Source organism: Oncorhynchus nerka, linkage group LG18 (assembly GCF_034236695.1).
Source record: "Oncorhynchus nerka isolate Pitt River linkage group LG18, Oner_Uvic_2.0, whole genome shotgun sequence".
Taxonomy (NCBI): domain Eukaryota; kingdom Metazoa; phylum Chordata; class Actinopteri; order Salmoniformes; family Salmonidae; genus Oncorhynchus; species Oncorhynchus nerka.
Window position 1 is genome coordinate 6,148,597 of NC_088413.1, and position 17,443 is coordinate 6,166,039.

General features: G+C 41.7%; 1 protein-coding gene across 1 annotated transcript in view; it reads right to left on the minus strand.

The window, feature by feature from the left end:
• Nucleotides 1-933: 933 nt before the first annotated feature.
• LOC135561974 (protein Dok-7-like) overlaps nucleotides 934-17,443 on the minus strand; it is a 64,985-nt gene continuing 48,475 nt past the window's right edge. Inside the window, exons 10-15 of the mRNA XM_065004506.1 lie at nucleotides 13,812-13,889; nucleotides 3,835-3,874; nucleotides 2,944-3,072; nucleotides 1,348-1,593; nucleotides 1,139-1,264; nucleotides 934-944 (exon numbers count right to left, since the gene is read on the minus strand). Of these exons, the coding sequence (XP_064860578.1) occupies nucleotides 934-944; nucleotides 1,139-1,264; nucleotides 1,348-1,593; nucleotides 2,944-3,072; nucleotides 3,835-3,874; nucleotides 13,812-13,889 (630 nt within the window). The remainder of the gene's footprint in view (nucleotides 945-1,138; nucleotides 1,265-1,347; nucleotides 1,594-2,943; nucleotides 3,073-3,834; nucleotides 3,875-13,811; nucleotides 13,890-17,443) is intronic.

Below are 17,443 nucleotides of genomic sequence, written 5' to 3' on the forward strand. Positions count from 1 at the left end.
TCACAATACCTAGGTCAGGGCTGGCCAACCCTCTTCCTGGAGATCTACTGTCCTGTAGGTTTACAGTCCAACCGTCTTCCTGGAGATCTACTGTCCTGTGGGTCAAACATCATCACAATAACTAGGTCAGGGCTGGCCAACCCTCTTCCTGGAGATCTACTGTCCTGTGGGTCAAACATCATCACAATAACTAGGTTGGACTGAAAACCTACAGGACAGTAGAGCTCCAGGAAGAGGGTTGGACTGATAACCTACAGGACAGTAGATCTCCAGGAAGAGGGTTGGACTGAAAACCCACAGGACAGTAGATCTCCAGGAAGAGGGTTGGACTGATAACCTATAGGACAGTAGATCTCCAGGAAGAGGGTTGGACTGATAACCTACAGGACAGTAGATCTCCAGGAAGAGGGTTGGATAGCACTGGACTAGACAATCCAGGTAGTCTGAGAGTTGCTAGAATAGCCGTCTCTGTATCATTCTACTGGGAAAACAACCCACAGCAATATCATCATCATTGAAAGTATCCCCAAATAGAGCCCTGTTCCCTATATAGTACACTACTGTTGATCAGAACACCATGGTGGGCCCTGGTCTAAAGTAGTGTACTGTATAGGGAATAGGTTGTCAATTGAGACGTAACCCCATTTAGTATTTGATAAAGCAGAGGATTGTGTGCAGCGAGTCCGAGCGGTTAAATAAATCCCTGTGTTCAGCACGACGATTTAATGAGTGATTTTCTACCAATTACACTCTGTTTCCATGGTGACCCATTGACACCGCTTCTCTGTGTGTGTGTGTGTGTGTGTGTGTGTGTGTGTGTGTGTGTGTGGCGGGACTCAGTCGCTTTCTTCTCCCATAACTAAGCCCGTCTAAGTCTATAATGAATTTCCTCCAGACTACAACAGAAGAGTTGAAGCATCACTAAGTCAAAACCTATTGGACGTCTGAAGGAATGAAGGAAATGGGATGAGAAAAGGGACTTTAGACAGCTAGGAAACAGCCAGAGTCAACAGCACCCTATTGTCTAGTGTTAAAGGGCCCATAGGGCTCTGGTCTAAAGTAGTGCACTACTTAGGGAATAGGGTGCCATTTGGGATAGAGGGCAAGATTTGAGCTAAGGGACAGCAGACCAGCCAACCTGCCAGCCAGCCAACCTGCCAGCCAAACCTGCCAGCCAACCTGCCAGCCAGCCAGCCAATCAACCTGCCAGCCAGCCAGCCAATCAACCTGCCAGCCAGCCAGCCAAACCAGTCAGCCAGCCAAACTGCCAGCAAAACACATGAGCCAACATGGAGAGCCGTAAACACCTATCTAAAATGGCCATCTGAGAGGGGTTGGTGTTCTTACTGGGTCTGCGCAGCTGCACAGGGTTACCCCTCGCTGCAGTGATGTTGGTGGAAACTGGCCCACCGTAGGGCTCTGGCTGTAGATCCAGCTCCATGTACAGCAGCTCTCTGCCAGCTCTGTTAGCTTTAGCCGCAGGGCTAACGGGGATGTTGACGTAGTTCACACTGGGGTCGGTGTGGTGACGCCTGTCCAGGACTGATGACATCATCATGGCAGAAGCATCCGGAGGAAACTTAAAGAATCTCCCTGGGAGAATGACAGAGTCAGTCAGACAGACACTCCCTGGGAGAATGACAGAGTCAGTCAGTCAGACAGACACTCCCTGGGAGAATGACAGAGTCAGACAGACAGATAGACACTCCCTGGGAGAATGACAGACAGACAGACAGACAGACAGACAGACAGACAGACAGACAGACAGACAGACAGACAGACACTCCCTGGGAGAATGACAGAGTCAGACAGACAGGCAGACAGACAGACACTCCCTGGGACAATGACAGAGTCAGACAGACAGAGACTCAGTCAGACAGACAGACACTCCCTGGGAGTATGACAGAGAGTCAGACAGACAGTCAGTCAGGGGAAGCAGGACCGTAGTAACAGAATATAATGATGTGACAGACAGTCAGACAGACAGACAGACAGACAGACAGACAGACAGACAGACAGACAGAGAGAGACAGACAGACACTCACTGGGAGAATGACAGAGTCAGTCAGACAGACAGACACTCCCTGGGAGAATGACAGAGAGTCAGTCAGACAGACACTCCCTGGGAGAATGACAGAGTCAGTCAGTCAGACAGACACTCCCTGGGAGAATGACAGAGAGTCAGTCAGACAGACAGACACTCCCTGGGAGAATGACAGAGAGTCAGTCAGACAGACACTCCCTGGGAGAATGACAGAGTCAGTCAGACAGACAGACAGACAGACAGACAGACAGACAGACAGACAGAGACAGACAGAGACAGACAGACAGACAGAGAGAGACAGACAGACAGACAGACAGACAGTCGAGGACCGTAGTAACAGAATATAATGATGTGACAGACAGACAGACAGACAGACAGACAGACAGACAGACAGACAGACAGACAGAGACAGACAGACAGACAGACAGACAGAGAGAGACAGACAGACAGACAGTCGAGGACCGTAGTAACAGAATATAATGATGTGACAGACAGTCAGACAGACAGACAGACAGACAGACAGACAGACAGACAGACAGACAGACAGACAGACAGACAGTCGAGGACCGTAGTAACAGAATATAATGATGTGACAGACAGTCAGACAGACAGACAGACAGACAGACAGTCGAGGACCGTAGTAACAGAATATAATGATGTGAGCAGGACAACATGTAAAGTGTCCCGCAATGTCAAATGTACATTTAAATAAAGTTTAATTAAATGGATGTAGCGATATTAGCAACCTATCGATTAATCAACAGTCGTATTTTCAAACCCACACGACGAAGGACATGTCCACATGAAAAGGTATTTTAACAGATAAAAAGACTAAACCTTGTAGATCATGTCATGTTGGTAAAAAAAAAAAAACAACAACCAGGATGCATTGCTCTCACCGCCAGAGACTGAGGTCGGTCTGCTTGGCGTCATCGTGCCGTGGGGAGGTGGGGGTGAATAGGAGGGTTCTAGAGGGTGAGAGAGGCCCGCCTCACCCCGCACCACCTCTCTACACTGGGGTGGTGGATCTGAGAAATGTAGGACAGTAATGAAGGTTATCAGCAACAGGTTAATGAATATATACAGGCGATTAGACTGGTTAATGAATATATACAGGCCATTAGACTGGTTAATGAATATATACAGACCATTAGACTGGTTAATTAATATATACAGGCCATTAGACTGGTTAATGAATATATACAGGCCATTAGACTGGTTAATGAATATATACAGACCATTAGACTGGTTAATGAATATATACAGACCATTAGACTGGTTAATGAATATATACAGGCCATTAGACTGGTTAATGAATATATACAGGCCATTAGACTGGTTAATGAATATATACAGGCCACTAGACTGGTTAATGAATATATACAGGCCATTAGACTGGTTAATGAATATATACAGGCCATTAGACTGGTTAATGAATATATACAGACCATTAGACTGGTTAATGAATATATACAGGCCATTAGACTGGTTAATGAATATATACAGACCATTAGACTGGTTAATGAATATATACAGGCCATTAGACTGGTTAATGAATATATACAGACCATTAGACTGGTTAATTAATATATACAGGCCATTAGACTGGTTAATGAATATATACAGGCCATTAGACTGGTTAATGAATATATACAGACCATTAGACTGGTTAATGAATATATACAGGCCATTAGACAGGTTAATGAATATATATCATTTAGTTACAATGTTACATGAGAATAATGGTGTAAATACACAGACAGACACAGAGACAAGACACACAGACAGACCTGGTGTTGGGGAAAGCCCTGAATGTGAAGGGCTGTTTGTCTAAAATGGAACAGAAAGAGAACAAATATTAGACAATACATTACATTATACTACACCACATTATACTAGAATACTTTATAATACAACACATTATACTATAATACAACACATTATACTATGATACATTATACTAAAATACATTATAATACAATACATTATACTACAATACAACACATTATACTATAATACATTATACTAGAATACTTTATAATACAACACATTACACTATAATACAACACATTATACTATGATACATTATACTAAAATACATTATAATACAACACATTATACTATAATACATACTACTAAAATACATTATAATACAACACATTACACTATAATACAACACATTATACTATAATACTTTATACTACAATACATTATACTACAATACATTATACTACAATACATTATACTACAATACATTATACTACAATAGAATACATTATACTACAATACATTATACTACAATACTTTATACTACAATACATTATACTACAATACAATACATTAAACTACAATACATCATACTACAATACATTATATTACAATACATTATACTACAATACATTATACTACAATACATTATACTACAATAGAATACATTATACTACAATACATTATACTACAATACATTATACTACAATACATTATACTACAATACAATACATTATACTACAATACATTATCCTACACCACATTATACTACAATACATTATACTACAATACATACAATACATTATACTACAATACATTATACTACAATACAATACATTAAACTACAATACATTATACTACACCACATTATACTACAATACTACTACAATACATTATACTACAATACATTATACTACAATACATTATACTACACCACATTATACTACAATACATTATACTACAATACATTATACTACAACACATTATACTACAATACATTATACTACAATACAATACATTAAACTACAATACATTATACTACACCACATTATACTACAATACATTATACTACAATACATTATACTACAATACATTATACTACAATACATTATACTACAATACATTATCCTACACCACATTATACTACAATACATTATACTACAATACATTATACTACAATACATCATACTACAATACATTATACTACAATACAATACATTAAACTACAATACATTATACTACACCACATTATACTACAATACATTATACTACAATACATTATACTACAATACATTATACTACAATACATTATTCTACAACACATTATACTACAATACATTATACTACAATACATTATACTACAATACATTATACTACAATACATTATACTACAATACATTATACTACAATACAATACATTAAACTACAATACATTATACTACAATACATTATACTACAATACATTATACTACAATACATTATACTACAATACAATACATTAAACTACAATACATTATACTACACCACATTATACTACAATACATTATACTACAATACATTATACTACAATACAATACATTATACTACAATACATTATACTACAACACATTATACTACAATACATTATACTACAATACAATACATTAAACTACAATACATCATACTACAATACATTATACTACAATACATTATACTACACCACATTATACTACAATACATTATACTACAATACATTATACTACAATACATTATACTACAATACAATACATTAAACTACAATACATCATACTACAATACATTATACTACAATACATTATACTACACCACATTATACTACAATACATTATACTACAATACATTATACTACAATACAATACATTAAACTACAATACATCATACTACAATACATTATACTACAATACATTATATACTACATTATACTACAATACATTATACTACAATACATTATACTACTACAATACATTATACTACAATACATTATACTACAACACATTATACTACAATACATTATACTACAATACAATACATTAAACTACAATACATCATACTACAATACATTAAACTACAATACATTATACTACACCACATTATACTACAATACATTATACTACAATACATTATACTACAATACAATACATTATACTACAATACATTATACTACAACACATTATACTACAATACATTATACTACAATACAATACATTAAACTACAATACATCATACTACAATACATTAAACTACAATACATTATACTACACCACATTATACTACAATACATTATACTACAATACATTATACTACAATACAATACATTATACTACAATACATTATACTACAACACATTATACTACAATACATTATACTACAATACAATACATTAAACTACAATACATCATACTACAATACATTATACTACAATACATTATACTACAATACAATACATTATACTACACCACATTATACTAGAATACATTATACTACAATACATTATTCTACAACACATTATACTACAATACATTATACTACAATACATTATTCTACAATACATTATACTACAATACATTATACTACAATACATTATACTACAATACATTATACTACAATACATTATACTACACCACATTATACTACAATACATTATACTACAATACATTATACTACAATAGATCATACTCCAATACATTATACTACAACACATTATACTACAATACATTATACTACAATAGATCATACTCCAATACATTATACTACAGCACATTCTACTACAATACAACACACTCTCCCCCTCTCTCTTCTCTCTTTTAAGGAGAGGTTTTCTTCAGGTGATTATCTGGTTGTTAAAAACCCACGGCTCTTCTTCTATCAGTTGTCTTCTATTGACAGCACACGGAGTTTGACAAGTTCTCGTTGATGACACACACGGTGAGGTGTGAGGACTGCTAATCTGATTAGTACGGTGAGGTGTGAGGACTGCTAATCTGATTAGTACGGTGAGGTGTGAGGACTGCTAATCTGATTAGTACGGTGAGGTGTGAGGACTGTTAATCTGATTAGTACGGTGAGGTGTGAGGACTGCTAATCTGATTAGTACGGTGAGGTGTGAGGATTGTTAATCTGATTAGTACGGTGAGGTGTGAGGACTGCTAATCTGATTAGTACGGTGAGGTGTGAGGACTGCTAATCTGATTAGTACGGTGAGGTGTGAGGACTGTTAATCTGATTAGTACGGTGAGGTGTGAGGACTGCTAATCTGATTAGTACGGTGAGGTGTGAGGACTGTTAATCTGATTAGTACAGTGAGGTGCGATGACTGCTAATCTGATTAGTACGGTGAGGTGTGAGGACTGTTAATCTGATTAGTACGGTGAGGTGTGAGGACTGTTAATCTGATTAGTACGGTGAGGTGTGAGGACTGTTAATCTGATTAGTACGGTGAGGTGTGAGGACTGTTAATCTGATTAGTACGGTGAGGTGTGAGGACTGCTAATCTGATTAGTACGGTGAGGTGTGAGGACTGCTAATCTGATTAGTACGGTGAGGTGTGAGGACTGTTAATCTGATTAGTACGGTGAGGTGTGAGGACTGTTAATCTGATTAGTACGGTGAGGTGTGAGGACTGCTAATCTGATTAGTACGGTGAGGTGTGAGGACTGTTAATCTGATTAGTACGGTGAGGTGTGAGGACTGCTAATCTGATTAGTACGGTGAGGTGTGAGGACTGCTAATCTGATTAGTACGGTGAGGTGTGAGGACTGCTAATCTGATTAGTACGGTGAGGTGTGAGGACTGTTAATCTGATTAGTACGGTGAGGTGTGAGGACTGTTAATCTGATTAGTACGGTGAGGTGTGAGGACTGCTAATCTGATTAGTACGGTGAGGTGTGAGGACTGTTAATCTGATTAGTACGGTGAGGTGTGAGGACTGCTAATCTGATTAGTACGGTGAGGTGTGAGGACTGCTAATCTGATTAGTACGGTGAGGTGTGAGGACTGTTAATCTGATTAGTACGGTGAGGTGTGAGGACTGCTAATCTGATTAGTACGGTGAGGTGTGAGGACTGTTAATCTGATTAGTACGGTGAGGTGTGAGGACTGTTAATCTGATTAGTACGGTGAGGTGTGAGGACTGCTAATCTGATTAGTACGGTGAGGTGTGAGGACTGTTAATCTGATTAGTACGGTGAGGTGTGATGACTGTTAATCTGATTAGTACGGTGAGGTGTGAGGACTGTTAATCTGATTAGTACGGTGAGGTGTGAGGACTGCTAATCTGATTAGTACGGTGAGGTGTGAGGACTGCTAATCTGATTAGTACGGTGAGGTGTGAGGACTGTTAATCTGATTAGTACGGTGAGGTGTGATGACTGTTAATCTGATTAGTACGGTGAGGTGTGAGGACTGTTAATCTGATTAGTACGGTGAGGTGTGAGGACTGTTAATCTGATTAGTACGGTGAGGTGTGAGGACTGCTAATCTGATTAGTACGGTGAGGTGTGATGACTGTTAATCTGATTAGTACGGTGAGGTGTGAGGACTGTTAATCTGATTAGTACGGTGAGGTGTGAGGACTGTTAATCTGATTAGTACGGTGAGGTGTGAGGACTGTTAATCTGATTAGTACGGTGAGGTGTGATGACTGTTAATCTGATTAGTACGGTGAGTGTGAGGACTGTTAATCTGATTAGTACGGTGAGGTGTGAGGACTGTTAATCTGATTAGTACGGTGAGGTGTGAGGACTGTTAATCTGATTAGTACGGTGAGGTGTGAGGACTGTTAATCTGATTAGTACGGTGAGTGTGATGACTGTTAATCTGATTAGTACGGTGAGGTGTGAGGACTGTTAATCTGATTAGTACGGTGAGGTGTGAGGACTGTTAATCTGATTAGTACGGTGAGGTGTGAGGACTGTTAATCTGATTAACAAGGTGTGATGACTGTTAATCTGATTAAAACGGTGGTGTGAGGACTGTTAATCTGATTAGTACGGTGAGGTGGATGACTTTTAATCTGATTAACGGTGAGGTGTGAGGACTGTTAATCTGATTAGTACGGTGAGGTGTGAGGACTGTTAATCTGATTAGTACGGTGAGGTGTGAGGACTGTTAATCTGATTAGTACGGTGAGGTTGAGGACTGTTAATCTGATTAGTACGGTGAGGTGTGATGACTGTTAATCTGATTAGTACGGTGATGGTGTGAGGACTGTTAATCTGATTAGTGGGTGAGGTGTGAGGACTGTTAATCTGACCCACAACGGTGGTGTGATGACTGTTAATCTGATTAACGGTGAGGTGTGATGACTGTTAATCTGATTAACACGGTGAGGTGTGAGGACTGTTAATCTGATTAGTACGGTGAGGTGTGAGGACTGTTAATCTGATTAGTACGGTGAGGTGTGATGACTGTTAATCTGATTAGTACGGTGAGGTGTGACTGACTGTTAATCTGATTAGTACGGTGAGGTGTGAGGACTGTTAATCTGATTAGTACGGTGAGGCTGACTGCTAATCTGATTATACGGTGATGAGGACTGTTAATCTGATTAGTACGGTGAGGTGTGATGACTGTTAATCTGATTAGTACGGTGAGGTGTGAGGACTGTTAATCTGATTAGTACGGTGAGGTGCGATGACTGCTAATCTGATTAGTACGGTGAGGTGTGAGGACTGTTAATCTGATTAGTACGGTGAGGTGTGAGGACTGTTAATCTGATTAGTACGGTGAGGTGTGAGGACTGTTAATCTGATTAGTACGGTGAGGTGTGAGGACTGTTAATCTGATTAGTACGGTGAGGTGTGATGACTGTTAATCTGATTAGTACGGTGAGGTGTGAGGACTGTTAATCTGATTAGTACGGTGAGGTGTGATGACTGTTAATCTGATTAGTACGGTGAGGTGTGAGGACTGTTAATCTGATTAGTACGGTGAGGTGTGATGACTGTTAATCTGATTAGTACGGTGAGGTGTGAGGACTGCTAATCTGATTAGTACGGTGAGGTGTGAGGACTGCTAATCTAATGAGTTCTCAGTGCTCAGCAGACGGGAGGAGGGAACACACTGTGTTCTCCGTTCCAAACGGAACCCTATTCCCTATAAAGTGCACTACTTCCAAACCAGGACAATAGGTACTATGTAGGGAATAAGGTGGCGTTTTGGGACACGAAGGTGTTGTTTGGTCAGAGGGGATGGTTAAAGATGTGAAAAGAAAAGGCAAGGAAATAAATGGTAAGATGTTGTTGTTGTTGTTGTTGTTGTAACAATAAATGATCGTTAATATGGTTAAAATGGTGGGTGAATATTTCACACTTCCTCGCTCACAGCAGAGATGAAAGAGGAACCCTTTTCATAAACATAACAATATATTCCAATTTGTAAGTCATTACATTTACATTTAAGTCATTTAGCAGACGCTCTTATCCAGAGCGACTTACAAATTGGTGCATTCACCTTATGACCTCCAGTGGAACAGTAGTGCATCTAAATCTTTTCAGGGGGGGGGGGGTGAGAGGATTACTTTATCCTATCCTAGGTATTCCTTAAAGTCGCTCTGGATAAGAGCGTCTGCTAAATGACTTAAATGTAAATGTAAATGTATTCCCCTTAGCAGCAGCTTTTATTCAAAGCAACTGACAGTCATGCTGGATATATTTTACATATGGCTGGCCCCTGGGAATCTAACCCACAACCCTGGTGTTGCAAGCTCTACACAAACTGATCCATACAGGATAACTATTACCACACTGACTACACCAAGCTGACTACACCAAGCTCTACCAACTGATCCATACAGGATAACTATTACCACACTGACTACACCAAGCTGACTACACCAAGCTCTACCAACTGATCCATACAGGATAACTATTAACACACTGACTACACCAAGCTGACTACACCAAGCTCTACCAACTGATCCATACAGGATAACTATTAACACACTGACTACACCAAGCTGACTACACCAAGCTCTACCAACTGAACCATACAGGATAACTATTAACACACTGACTACACCAACTACTAACATACTGACTACACCAACTACTAACATACTGACTACACCAACTACTAACAGACTGACTACACCAACTACTAACAGACTGACTACACCAACTACTAACAGACTGACTACACCAACTACTAACAGACTGACTACACCAACTACTAACAGACTGACTACACCAACTACTAACAGACTGACGACACCAAGCTGACTACACCAACTACTAACATACTGACTACACCAACTACTAACAGACTGACTACACCAAGCTGACTACACCAAGCTCTACCAACTGATCCATACAGGATAACTATTAACACACTGACTACACCAAGCTGACTACACCAAGCTCTACCAACTGATCCATACAGGATAACTATTAACACACTGACTACACCAAGCTGACTACACCAAGCTCTACCAACTGAACCATACAGGATAACTATTAACACACTGACTACACCAACTACTAACATACTGACTACACCAACTACTAACATACTGACTACACCAACTACTAACAGACTGACTACACCAACTACTAACAGACTGACTACACCAACTACTAACAGACTGACTACACCAACTACTAACAGACTGACTACACCAACTACTAACATACTGACTACACCAACTACTAACAGACTGACGACACCAAGCTGACTACACCAACTACTAACATACTGACTACACCAACTACTAACAGACTGACTACACCAACTGACTACACCAGACTACACCTACACCAGACTGACTACACCAACTGACTAACAGACTGACTACACCAACTACTAACAGACTGACTACACCAAGCTGACTACACCAACTACTAACAGACTGACTACACCAACTACTAACAGACTGACTACACCAACTACTAACAGACTGACTACACCAAGCTGACTACACCAACTACTAACAGACTGACTACACCAACTACTAACAGACTGACTACACCAACTACTAACAGACTGACTACACCAACTACTAACAGACTGACTACACCAACTACTAACAGACTGACTACACCAACTACTAACAGACTGACTACACCAACTACTAACAGACTGACTACACCAACTACTAACAGACTGACTACACAACTCTAACAGACTGACTACACCAAGCTGACTACACCAACTACTAACGTGCGCGTGAGCGTTGTAAAATAAACGTACACCTACATGTCATTTAATCATTGCACCCTTCACCGTTCGCTGCAAGTCCCGCCTCTCCCATCTGCTCATTGGTTTAGAGGAGCATATACCCACGTGGGTGATTGGAAGATGAGCTGAGGTCCACACTCCAGTCCAGTTGGTTGTAGTAATACACCTTTAAAGTTGGTTGTCAACCCGCCATATAAAATCCACAGAAGAAGAAGACTGAACTAGGAAAGATTACTAGAAAATAACTACGCTGAACAAAAATATAAAATTTCATGAGCTGAAATAAAAAATGTTCCAGACGCACAAAAAAGCTGATTTCTCTCAAATTCTGTGCAAAAATGTGTTTACATCCCTGTTAAGTGAGCATTTCTCCTTTTACCAAGATAATCCATCCACCTGACAGGTGTGGCATGTTAAGAAGCTGATTAAACAGCATGATACATTACACAGGTGAACCTTGTGCTGGGGACAATAAAAGGGCCACTCTAAAATGTGCAGTTTTGTCACACAATACAATGCCACAGATGTCTCAAGTTTTGAGGGAGCGTGTAATTGACATGCTGACTGCAGGAATGTCTACCCGAGCTGTTGCCAAAGAATTCACTGTTAATTTCTCTACCATAAGCCGTCTCCAATTTGTCATTACGTCCAACCGGCCTCACAACGTCAGACTAGCCCAGGATCTCCACATCCGTCTGGGGGTGGGGGGTATATCTATATGTAATAAAGCCCTATTCTGTGGCCTGACTCCCCAGTGGTGGTGCCCCCTCCCCCTGCCCAGTCATGTGAAATCTATAGGTTAGGCTCTAATATATTTATTTAAATGGGCTGATTTCCTCATATGAACTGTAACTCAGTAGATATGTTGCATTTATATTTGTGTTCGGTGTAGGTTTCCCCTGTTCCCTGAGTAGAGAACACACCATTTTCTGTGACTCAAAATGGGTCAATATTCTACAAAGATCTATAAAATAAAAATGACATTTCAGGTAAAATAACAACACAATGTTTATATCCCAGGACAAATTAGCTAGCAACAGCGAGCTAGCTAGCTAAATGTCCATGGAATGTTTATATCCCAGGACAAATTAGCTAGCAACAGCGAGCTAGCTAGCTAAATGTCCATGGAATGTTTATATCCCGGGACAAATTAGCTAGCAACAGCGAGCTAGCTAGCTAAATGTCCATGGAATGTTTATATCCCGGGACAAATTAGCTAGCAACAGCGAGCTAGCTAGCTAAATGTCCATGGAATGTTTATATCCCGGGACAAATTAGCTAGCAACAGCGAGCTAGCTAGCTAAATGTCCATGGAATGTTTATATCCCGGGACAAATTAGCTAGCAACAGCGAGCTAGCTAGCTAAATGTCCATGGAATGTTTATATGGCGTTTCAACCTGTCCCCAAATTAATATAGTTGGTTTTGATACATCTACCCTGCATTTCCTGATCGTGTCTGCTGTGGATGGACAAACTCAACAGGCGAGCGATGGCGCACGGGTGTGGCCGGTGTAGTCAGCACGGGGCGGCAGGGTAGCCTAGTGGTTAGAGCATTGGACTAGTAACCGAAAGGTTGCAAGTTCAAATCCCCGAGCTGACAAGGTACAAATCAGTCCTTCTGCCCCTGAACAAGGCAGTTAACCCACTGTTCCTAGACCGTCATTGACAATAAGACTTTGTTCTTTACTGACTTGCCTAGTTAAATAAAGGTAAAAAAAAAAAAAAGATAGGTATTAGTTAAAAGTTTGCAAAAAAACCTGAAAGTATCGTTGCCCCTACTGTCAATAACCACACAACGGGTCAACTTACCTGCGTAACATGTCTCTTTCTAGCTGAGAACCATTGCTCATGGGTAATGTAGTTGTGATCTACACAGGGATGATGACTCTGGATGGGTGGAGAAACGGATGAGGGAGGCGGGGTTAAACAACAGCCATGGTGGTCAACAGACATGGGTTCAAATACTATTCGAAATCATTTCGAATACTTGATCCGTGTTTGCTTAAATTGCGCGTGGCATAATGGACCAATGGGATAGTCCCAAAACGGCAAACCCCGCCCATTAGGCAGACTAGAGCAAACAATCAAAGTATTTGAAAGATTTCAAATAGAATTTGAACCCGGTCTGGTCATAGTACGTTCATAGTGATGAAATAGACACGTTCACAGCCAGACAACAACGTGCTGAATGTAAATGAGACAGAAGGATTGTCTTGTCAAACAGAACAGGGAGGTGAAGAGGGAGTTTTGGTGAGGACAGACAGTCAGTCAGTCAACATTAAGAACGGTTCAGAGCGGTTCAGAGGGTTGAGACATTAAGAACAGGGAGGACATTAAGAACATTAAGGGAGGTGAAGAGGGAGAGGACAGGACGGTTCTGGTGAGGACAGACATAGTCAGCGGTTCAGAGAGTTGAGGACATTAAGAACAAGAAGGTGAAGAGGGAGTTCTGGTGAGGACAGACATAGTCAGCGGTTCAGAGAGTTGAGGACATTAAGAACAGGGAGGTGAAGAGGGAGTTCTGGTGAGGACAGACAGTCAGCGGTTCAGAGAGTCAACATTAAGAACAGAGAGGTGAAGAGGGAGTTTTGGTGAGGACAGACAGTCAGCGGTTCAGAGGGTTGAGGACATTAAGAACAGGGAGGTGAAGAGAGAGTTCTGGTGAGGACAGACATAGTCAGCAGTTCAGAGGGTTGAGGACATTAAGAACAGGGAGGTGAAGAGGGAGTTTTGGTGAGGACAGACAGTCAACGGTTCAGAGAGTCAACATTAAGAACAGGGAGGTGAAGAGGGAGTTCTGGTGAGGACAGACATAGTCAGCGGTTCAGAGGGTTGAGGACATTAAGAACAGGGAGGTGAAGAGGGAGTTTTGGTGAGGACAGACATAGTCAGCAGTTCAGAGAGTCAACATTAAGAACAGGGAGGTGAAGAGGGAGTTCTGGTGAGGACAGACATAGTCAACGGTTCAGAGGGTTGAGGACATTAAGAACAGGGAGGTGAAGAGGGAGTTTTGGTGAGGACAGACAGTCAGCGGTTCAGAGGGTCAACATTAAGAACAGGGAGGTGAAGAGGGAGTTCTGGTGAGGACAGACAGTCAACGGTTCAGAGAGTCAACATTAAGAACAGGGAGGTGAAGAGGGAGTTCTGGTGAGGACAGACAGTCAGCGGTTCAGAGAGTTGAGGACATTAAGAACAGGGAGGTGAAGAGGGAGTTCTGGTGAGGACAGACAGTCAACGGTTCAGAGAGTCAACATTAAGAACAGGGAGGTGAAGAGGGAGGTTTGGTGAGGACAGACATAGTCAGCGGTTCAGAGGGTCAACACGAAGTCTTCAGACACAGGAGGGATGCTCCATCTCTTTCAGGAGGGATGCTGCATCTCTTTCAGGAGGGATGCTGCATCTCTTTCAGGAGGGATGCTGCATCTCTTTCAGGAGGGATGCTGCATCTCTTTCAGGAGGGATGCTGCATCTCTTTCAGGAGGGTTTTGATCAGAACAACAACATGTTTTATTGTTTTCATTCTGGCCGTTATCCTCCAGGTGTTTAGCTAAGACTGTCTCTCTCCCTCTCCTTTTCACTCTCTCCCTGTCTCTCTCTGTCTGCTTTTCTCCCTTTCTCTCTCCCTCTCCTTTTCACTCTCTCCCTGTCTCATTTTCTCTCTCCCTCTCTCCCTGTCTCATTTTCACTCTCTCCCTGTCTCATTTTCTCTCTCCCTCTCCTTTTCACTCTCTCCCTGTCTCATTTTCTCCCTCTCTCCCTGTCTCCCTCTGTCTCCTTTTCACTCTCTCCCTGTCTCCTTTTCTCCCTGTCTCCCTGTCTCCTTTTCTCCGTGTCTCCCTGTCTCCTTTTCTCTCTCTCTCCCTGTCTCCTTTTCACTCTCTCCCTGTCTCATTTTCTCCCTCTCTCCCTGTCTCATTTTCACTCTCTCCCTGTCTCCTTTTCTCCCTGTCTCCCTGTCTCTTTTTCTCCCTGTCTCCCTGTCTCCTTTTCTCCCTCTCTCCCTGTCTCCTTTTCTCCCTCTCTCCCTGTCTCCTTTTCTCTCTCTGTCTCCTTTTCACTCTCTCCCTGTCTCATTTTCTCCCTCTCTCCCTGTCTCCCTCTGTCTCCTTTTCACTCTCTCCCTGTCTCCTTTTCTCCCTGTCTCCCTGTCTCCTTTTCACTCTCTCCCTGTCTCATTTTCTCTCTCTGTCTCCTTTTCACTCTCTCCCTGTCTCATTTTCTCCCTCTCTCCCTGTCTCATTTTCACTCTCTCCCTGTCTCCTTTTCTCCCTGTCTCCTTTTCTCCCTGTCTCCTTTTCTCCCTCTGTCTCCTTTTCACTCTCTCCCTGTCTCATTTTCTCCCTCCTCCCTGTCTCCTCTGTCTCCTTTTCACTCTCTCCCTGTCTCCTTTTCTCCCTGTCTCCCTGTCTCCTTTTCTCCTGTCTCCCTGTCTCCTTTCTCGTGTCTCCCTGTCTCCTTTTCTCTCTCCCTGTCTCCTTTTCCTCTCTCCCTGTCTCATTTTCTCCTTCTCTCTCCATTTTCACTCTCTCCCTGTCTCCTTTTCTCCCTGTCTCCCTGTCTCTTTTTCTCCCTGTCTCCTTTTCTCCCTCTCTCCCTGTCTCCTTTTCTCCCTCTCCCTGTCTCCTCCTCTCTCTGTCTCCTTTTCTCTCTCTCCCTGTCTCATTTTCTCCCTCTCCCTGTCTCCCTTTCTCCTTTTCTCTCTCCCTGTCTCCTTTTCTCTCTCTGTCTCCTTTTCTCTCTCCCTGTCTCATTTTTCTCCCTCTCTCCCTGTCTCCCTCTGTCTCCTTTTCACTCTCTCCCTGTCTCCTTTTCTCCCTGTCTCCCTGTCTCCTTTTCACTCTCTCCCTGTCTCATTTTCTCTCTCTGTCTCCTTTTCACTCTCTCCCTGTCTCATTTTCTCCCTCTCTCCCTGTCTCATTTTCACTCTCTCCCTGTCTCCTTTTCTCCCTGTCTCCTTTTCTCCCTCTGTCTCCTTTTCACTCTCTCCCTGTCTCATTTTCTCCCTCTCTCCCTGTCTCCCTCTGTCTCCTTTTCACTCTCTCCCTGTCTCCTTTTCTCCCTCTCTCCCTGTCTCCCTCTGTCTCCTTTTCTCCCTCTCTCCCTGTCTCCTTTTCTCTCTCTGTCTCCTTTTCACTCTCTCCCTGTCTCATTTTTCCCTCTCTCCCTGTCTCCCTCTGTCTCTCCTCTCTCCCTGTCTCCTTTTCTCCCTGTCTCCCTGTCTCCTGTCTTTCTCCCTCTCTCCCTGTCTCCTTTTCACTCTCTCCCTGTCTCATTTTCTCCCTCTCTCCCTGTCTCCTTTTCACTCTCTCTCTGTCTCCTTTTCTCCCTGTCTCCCTGTCTCCTTTTCTCCCTCTCTCCCTGTCTCCTTTTCTCTCTCTGTCTCCTTTTCACTCTCTCCCTGTCTCCTTTTCTCCCTGTCTCCCTGTCTCCTTTTCTCCCTC